The 8,621-nt window shown below is 43.2% G+C and overlaps 1 protein-coding gene across 1 annotated transcript; it reads left to right on the forward strand.

Annotated features, from left to right (window-relative positions):
* Window positions 1–5,234: 5,234 nt before the first annotated feature.
* LOC131686838 (uncharacterized) lies at window positions 5,235–8,066 on the forward strand. Its single transcript, XM_058970832.1, has one exon. It carries the CDS (start codon window positions 5,235–5,237, stop codon window positions 8,064–8,066), a length of 2,832 nt encoding a protein of 943 aa, XP_058826815.1.
* The last annotated feature ends 555 nt before the right edge of the window (window positions 8,067–8,621 follow it).

Below are 8,621 nucleotides of genomic sequence, written 5' to 3' on the forward strand. Positions count from 1 at the left end.
GTACAAGCAGGAACCAAAGGATACGTACGTACGGTGCGAGGCGGGAAGGGTGTAGCATTGCCGAGAAGCGGATTATGAACAAGTTTTAATACGTTGATGCTGTTGTGTATTTTTTTCCCGCTGCTACGTGATCTGTGCTGAAGCGGTGCAGTATCCTAAGGATGTGCCTCTCATCTATGTATACACACCACCGTCAGGATACCCTCGGTAGACGACGACGTGCGCATACGCATACTGCACCGGCGAAGTATGCAAACAGAGAAGATAGGTTCATATAAGCGATTATTTATTTTCCAAATCAGATTTCGAAATTAAGGGGAAGTAACTTGACTGCGAGTCTCGAAATGACAACATGGTGAAGAATACGAACACAGCATACACACACAGAGCGACTCGCCGATTTGCTGTAGGAATTAGGAAGACGAAAGGCAGGAGTATTTCCGGTCTCCAACGTTCAACCGCTCAAAATGGTTTGCCCACCCAAATGGGCGGAAGGTGGATTCGAATGATCATTGGAGTTCTGTGTATGAATGTTGTGCTTCCGGGAGGGATTAGAGAACAGGCAGATTATCGTGATGGGTTAAATGAAATTCATTGATAAGCTTATGGGTTTCGTTGCCGAAATTAAGTAAATGTTAGGTATACGTATTAAAAAGTATATAAATAGAGGTAATAAACATAGCTCATAATTTCGTCATGAGCGAAAAAACGTGGAATAAACCGATTAAAAAAAATATCAGCACCAAACTCCAATCGATTTCATTATCCAAAAAAATGCAAACCCTTCTCTAGAGACCGATAAATAGGGATTTTCGAAATTAGGAGGATTATGTATTTAATAGTGAGCCGCTGCCTGCTGTTGGTTGAGTAACGATTTCATTGCGAGAAACTGTGCGAGTAACGGTTGCGAGAGTATGAGAGAACGAGAGTCATTCGAAGGAATCACGTGAGATAAAAAAATATTGCCAAGTCGGAGACTCATCGGAAAAGCGATTGGCTAAATGCCAAAGGAAAACACACTAATCCCGATTTGCTACGGAAAGTGCGTCGCAGTTCCTCCCACGATTCTTCTCTATCTCTATCTCTTTTTCTTGCAATAATACGCCATCATTGCTGAGATAAAATTCTGAGCCTGATTTTCCGCTGCGTGGGTGGCACCAGAATGAGCACAATTTCTGTCTCGCTTTCGCGTGGGTATGAAGATGTTATGTTCTAGTTTTTTTTATCGGTTTTATCCACCGATATTGTTTGTTTTTTATGTATTCGAGAAAAACTTATTAAATGATTAGCGAAGGTGAGATGAGAAGCTTAATTTGTTTGGTTGACGCAAACAGTTTTCATTATTATTATTATTTCGCTGTTGATACATTGTAGCTACACTTTTTAATGATTGATATGAAAACCGACGGAATAATTTTCATTATCAATGTTCCACTATCAGTTCTGCTGTAAAGATCTCTACTCCATGGATCCTAATTTAATTTTGAAACTACATTTGCGCTTTCCAATGTTTCTGATGTATGATGGCAGATATATTGGAATCTAAAGCTAATATGATCATGCTGTTGAAGTACAACATACTATTTCCCTGGAGTACTAACAGACTCTCTGTTTCGAACTCCAAGTCTCAGATCTCACAATTTAGATTTGTAGCCCCTATTTCAGAACCAGAATTGCAAGTTGCTCTGCCATTCTGTTAGGGAAGCGGTCTAATAAAAAAAGTATTCAATATTTTCTATACGCAATAGTCAAACTGAATTATTGGAAAAGCAGTTTAGAGTTTATGGCTGAGATTGAAAAATTGTTTTTGCATCGGAAGGGGATCAAATATGTCTAATGTGCATAACTAATTAATCATCTAGCATATTTCTTGTATCAATTGTTTTCAGATGGCTTTTGCGTTACGCCTTGATAGTGGTGCATCGAGGAGACAGAGAGGGCTTATATGCCTTTTTTGTTTTGTGTTTTTTCGTATTCTACACCAGCCCAAATTAACGATCAACTAACAAAAAATTGTAAAAGCCTATTAGTATACTGCCCATGATCGCATATCAGTCCCATAAAGATAGGAAATCCCATAGAAAACGGGACAACTATGCGATCATGGGTAGTATAGTAATTGCTGTTTTTTAGTACTAGTATACAATTGCTATATGTTAGTCGTATGTCTAGCTGTGTATATGTTCGTCTGAGTATTTGTGAAACCTGGGTCAAAGAATGGATGCAGAACTGGTGTATATCATAGAATAGTGGGTAATTTATTGTCTCGCGTGTAACGTTTCCCTTCCTAAGAGTCATTGGTTACTTTTTTCGGTTGTTCAATTAGAGCATCTGCTTCGATTCATTCGGGAAGATGAGATTGAAATGATTAAGATTCGATTAATTTACCAACGCACGTGATTTGCACATTCCCGGTCAGTATAGCGTGATACGATTCTAACAGAATGAAATTGTCGTTAATGGTAAATAAATATCATTTGCTGGTATTTTGAGGTTTTCAAGTAGTCATAATGGGCGTTACATGTGATCTTTTCTTCTACTTCATTAGTCTGCTTCTGTTGTGTATGTATACCAAAAATAGTATCGGTTAATTTGTTCTACTTTTTGTTACGCTTCTACTTAATCTCTTTGCATCTTTTTCGTCTTCATTCGGTATGATACTTTTCCTTTTTTTACTATATTTCAAATTAGATTCATACTAACGCTCACTCACACAATCGATTGCATATTCTCTCATATACACTCACAATCTCTCTCATTCCAAACGTACAAACGCTCGTGGCCTTCGCGATAAAACAAACCTGATCACAAACACGAACATGGAATTGCAATCATCCATACATACTTACGCCCACGATCTCGCCAAGATTAAAACACCGCGGTAATTGAGTGAACATTATAAATTTACAAACGCGGTCTCAAGCTTTAACCCACCACTCGCGCGATCATGAATCGATGACGTCTGGACGTCCCTACCCTTGGTAATAGCAGCCTATACTCATTCCTTCAGTTGGGCAAATAAAAAAATGGCGCTCATATGCACTGGACAACACGTTCCATGCCGGGAACTCTAGTGATATGAGGGAACTTTTTTCTAGTATCTGAACCGTACACTGAAAATAAGTATCAGATTCACGGTCCGCGCGCTGTCATTCAAGAATGCACGCGAATGTGGGAATGGCCGCACGGTAATAAAATCGAATTTATGGATGCGAAGTTACATACACGCTAGCACAAGCGACAAATACGTTAACACACAAGCGCTCGAGCCTTTCGCGATCATCCACGCACACCTACACCTGCGATCTCGCAGATAGGATAATACCCCGTTGACAAAGTGAACGTTTTAGCACTTATAATTTACAAAACCGGTCTCAAGAGTGAACGCACAAACGCTTAAGACCTTCGCGATCATCCATGCATACCAAAGCCTACGGTCTCGTAAACATGAAAACACCTCGATGTTTAAGTGAGTGTTTTAGCACTAATTTGTAAGTTCACACACACTTAAACATCGGCGGTCTCAAGTGGGAACCTACAAACACCCATGTTCGCGCGACCATGAATTGGATACGCCCGGAAGTCCCTACTCTCGGCCAGCCTGGGTCCATGCCTTCTGTTGGACCTGTCAGTGATTGTGACAGGAAGTCCTTCCGAGAACCTAGCTCTACAGCTGTAGTAGGACAATAATAATCTAATTCAATTCGTCGATGCACTATAGCCACTCTTGTAATTGAAACATATTTTTAGGATTTTTAGTGTCTGTTTTCACTAATTAAACACTTTTATGCAATAACCTTTAAGCCTCCCCTTAAAATCCTGGCTAGGGGCCTGCTTTCGATCATTGCCTAGGAATATAGTTATCCGTTCAAAGTTTATAACCTATTCGATCTAGAATCCCTACCCGTCTCGTAAATTTCATATCTTCCGTCTCACTTAATAAACGAAACGATCAATGAAAATCGTTAGAGTAGAATTTAGCGGTAGGGTAATTTCGGGAGAGATGCCGCGTCAGGAGAGATGCCGCACTTTCTATATCTCGTATGCAGGGTCACTTTTATACTGTAATATGATATTGTGAGTTTGTCTTTTTAATAATTACAACACTGGAGTTATAAAATAATCCTTATTAGCGCACAAAATTTTTATTAATGATTATGTGCGTTCAGTTGCATCACGGAGTGTCGAAAGTTTTTCAGTACCACATTAAAATTTCGTTTTTTAAATTGTTCGATTTTTTTTGGTAAATCATGTATCGGTTGAGTAGCTGGGACCTTTTAGAAGGCATTCTGATCATGAGCACGGTCATCCATAATTTCAGAGGAAAATGTCGTCGTGCGGAATCTCTCCCATACAATTGGGAGAGATGCCGCATCAAAATTGCGGATGAGATGCCGCACTCGATGGCGGAGGATACGTAGTTAAAATGTATTTTTTTTCACTTCGAAATGTCATTAAATGATCATTTGCGTCAGGTATAGATTATTAATAAGGTATATACACAACCTAAACGGACCTAAAACAGTGGAAATAGGAATATGAGTCTATTTGTTTATATATTTGAACGGGCGATATGTATCTAAGTACTTCGGTTAATTCTTTAAAGTTTCAGGCACTAATTTTAGGAAACGCATTGATTTGTAGTGATGTCAATCTTGGGATAAAAATGAAAATTTCGACGAATTGATGCTTTTTAAAATGAATCTTTCAAGGACAAATCAAAGTTATATAAATACTTTGTTGGAAGAAACAACCAAAAACTGCCTTTAAAAAACCCCTACCAATATATCGCTCGTACAAACATATAAATAAACAGTACCCTTTATTAAATTACTCCAACTAAACCGTTACACAAGGTTGCAAAAATAAAATATTTTTAAAATGTTGAATAAAAAAATGTTTCTAGAAATGGTATTACCCCCTTAAGAAAAATGAAGGTGCTGCCCGATTTATAGGTGCAATCAAACTTCATAAAACTCAGCTGAAGACCCTTAATCACAAAAATATTAATGATAGCTAAGAATACTTGTTGATGCGTGAATTTAAATTAAAAAGAACTACCTAAAACTAAGCCTAAATTTAAATTAATCTAAACCTAAATGAATTAAATCTAAACTTTTAATTATAAACCATATTCAATCAAACCTAATTAAATGCAAAAAAACTACCACCAAAAACCCCAAACCAAATTGATGAACCACCCTACGAATCCACTATGTTTGCCGATCAACATAATGAGCGATCGCAGAACGAGAGTACAACGCATTCTCTGGCGTTCCAACCGCGACGATCCGCTCATATCGTACGAGCTCCAAACCGTTACGTACGGTTTTGCATCCGCGCCATTCCTGGCAACTCGCACCCTCCTACAAGTTGCACAGGACGAAGGCGACAAGTACCCCGCCTCCGTAGATGCTGTGAAGCAGGATTTTTACGTCGATGACTTTTTATCGGGAGCTGACGATGTCCAATCCGCAATCCGCCTTCGCCAAGAAGTTTCCGCCATGCTTACGTCAGCTGGCCTTCCGTTAAAGAAGTGGGCATCCAATTCCTCCGAAGTCCTTGCGCAAGTCCCGCAAGAAGATCTCGCTCTACTACCACTGCATGATCTCCAGGACGAACAATCCATATCCACCTTAGGACTCGTTTGGGAGCCGAAGTCCGATACGATGCGCTTCAAGGTCCAGTTGCCGTTACCAGCACCCGTCCTGACCAAAAGGAAGGTCATGTCCTACATTGCGCAGATCTTCGACCCACTAGGGCTAGTTGGCCCGACAATCACCGTAGCGAAGCTGTTCATGCAGCGCCTGTGGGCATTGAAGACCGACGCAGGAGATTCATACGAGTGGGATCGTCCGCTGCCTCCGCGTCTACAAGGCGAATGGAAGGAATTCCATGGTACGCTAGATGCAATCTCCAAAATCCGCATTCCCAGATTCGTGTCGCAGATCAAGACCGAAACCATCCAGCTCCACTTTTTCTCCGATGCTTCAGAGAAGGCATATGGTGCATGCTGCTACGTCCGTTCTGAGTCAGCTGCAGGGATTCGTGTTCAGCTGCTAACGTCAAAATCCAAGGTCGCACCGTTAGCCACCTGCCAATCGATTGCGCGCCTAGAGTTGTGTGCCGCTGTGTTGTCGGTTAGCCTATATGAGAAGGTGATGAAGTCCCTTAAGACATCGTGCGAAGTGTTCTTCTGGGTTGATTCGACGATAGTCCTCTACTGGCTACAATCGTGCCCGTCGCGCTGGAAAACGTTCGTGGCAAACCGAGTGTCCACAGTCCAATCCTCTACCGCATCTTGTTCCTGGCAGCACGTTCCCGGAGAATCCAACCCAGCAGACCTTATATCACGAGGTGTCAATCCAACCGATATCGTGAACCTCGAGTTTTGGTGGATAGGACCGCAATGGTTAGGGGTTTTGCCACACCATTGGCCACGCACTGTGCTGCCAGCGTTCGATTTATCCACAATGCCAGAGAGCAAAAGCACTGTCGCCGTGATGTCGGTAACGGTAGCCGAACCATCGTTTTCCGCTCGACTGTTCAGTCGCTACTCCAGCTTTACAAAGCTACGACGTTCCATCGCGTATTGGATGCGATATTTCCGCTCTCTACGAGCTGCCGTGCAGAAAACCAAGCCAGAGCCGTTTGACTCGCTTTCAACGGCCGATCTACGCGAGGCTGATTTAGCCTTGTGTCGCGTAGCCCAACGGGAGATGTTCTCCAAGGAGCTCTCTAAAATAACCAGACGTGAACCCCTTCCCGCATCGTTAAAGTGGTTGAAACCGACGATGTATAAAGATGGCGTTATTCGAGTCGGTGGGAGACTCAAATACGCCGTAGTTTCGGAAGAAATGAAGCACCCGATAATGCTGCTTGCGAAGCATCCGCTGTCCGTGTTGTTGACCGAGTACTACCACAGCAATCTACTACATGCAGGACCACAACTGACTCTAACTACACTGCGTCAGAAGTACTGGGTGATTGGAGGACGCGACCTCGTTCGCCGCACGTACCATCAGTGCCACACGTGTTTTCGCAGCAAGCCCCGTTTGATCCAGCAAACCGTAGCAGACCTGCCGTCCTCGCGAGTCTCGCCAACCGTATGCGTATGCGGTGTAGACTATTGTGGACCTGTCTACATTAAATCGCTGACACGCAACCGTGCACCTACGAAGGCATACATCGCGATCTTCGTGTGTTTCTCCACCCGCGCTGTCCACATCGAACTGGTCTCTGACCTATCCACGCCAGCCTTTCTGGCTGCCCTCCGCCGTTTCGTCGCCCGCAGAGGAAGAATGAGGGAGATCCATAGCGACAACGGCACCGCATTCAAGGGAGCGTCCAATGCACTCAACCGAATCCACCACATGCTAAAGTCCGATCAGGGTGGACGAAAGCAGATCCTCGACTGGTGTTCCGAGAATGAGATCATGTGGCGATTCATTCCACCTCGCGCTCCGCACTTCGGCGGTCTGTGGGAAGCAGCCTTCAAGTCAGCAAAGCACCATCTGCTTCGTGAGATCGGCAGTGTGAATGTCAGCTACGAGGACATGATAACCATACTCGCCCAGATCGAGATGTGTCTAAACTCCAGACCTCTCACTGCCATACCGTCCGATCCGTCAGACCTGGAAGCTCTGACCCCAGGCCATTTCCTGGTGGGAACCAGCCTACAAGCCGTTCCAGAGCCGTCACTTTGCGATGTACCCGACAATCGACTTTCACATTGGCAGCTCACCCAGAAGCGTGTCCAAAGGATTTGGGCAAGGTGGTATCCCGAGTACCTTCAGCAGCTGCAGTCACGAGCCACGAAGCAGTACCCCAAGGTCACCATTGAACCCGGACGAGTTGTGGTGATCAAGGACGAATGTCTGCCGCCAACTCAATGGCCACTCGGAAAAATCATCCAGGTACACCCGAACAAGGATGGAATTGTTCGCGTTGTCACCCTGAAAACCGCCACATCCGATTCAGTTGTCCGTCCAGTCGTGAAACTGGCCTTGCTTCCGACACCGGAAACGCAGTCCACAGCGTCTGATCCCAGTTCGGACGAAGAATAGAAGAAGTACAAGCAAGAAATGAATTTGAAGTATCCGTGCTACTTCAAGGTGGCCGGAATGTTGATGCGTGAATTTAAATTAAAAAGAACTACCTAAAACTAAGCCTAAATTTAAATTAATCTAAACCTAAATGAATTAAATCTAAACTTTTAATTATAAACCATATTCAATCAAACCTAATTAAATGCAAAAAAACTACCACCAAAAACCCCAAACCAAATTGATGAACCACCCTACGAATCCACTATGTTTGCCGATCAACATAATGAGCGATCGCAGAACGAGAGTACACCAAACAGTGATCGCACAATACAACCAAACGATCATGATATACGGGTAGGTAGAACCGTCAGCTGTGGAAGACGGAATGTGTGAAAATCAGCTGACAAAGGCAGTTGATAATAATACGTCGGTCGATCAAGTCAGTGCGTACCCCCGCTATAAGTCCGTACTCGTTAGTGATAATTTGATCATCATATTCGAGTTGTGAATTCTTCCCGCAAACAAACCCCGAGTGCAGTGAAATATAGCAAGTTTTCTAGCGAAGAAAGGACG

Source organism: Topomyia yanbarensis, chromosome 3, assembly GCF_030247195.1.
Source record: "Topomyia yanbarensis strain Yona2022 chromosome 3, ASM3024719v1, whole genome shotgun sequence".
Classification (NCBI taxonomy): Eukaryota; Metazoa; Arthropoda; class Insecta; order Diptera; family Culicidae; genus Topomyia; species Topomyia yanbarensis.

What these genes read in the sequence shown, in the direction of transcription:
- LOC131686838 (XM_058970832.1), top strand. Translation starts at nt 5,235, where the DNA reads ATGAGCGATCGCAGAACGAGAGTACAACGCATTCTCTGGCGTTCCAAC.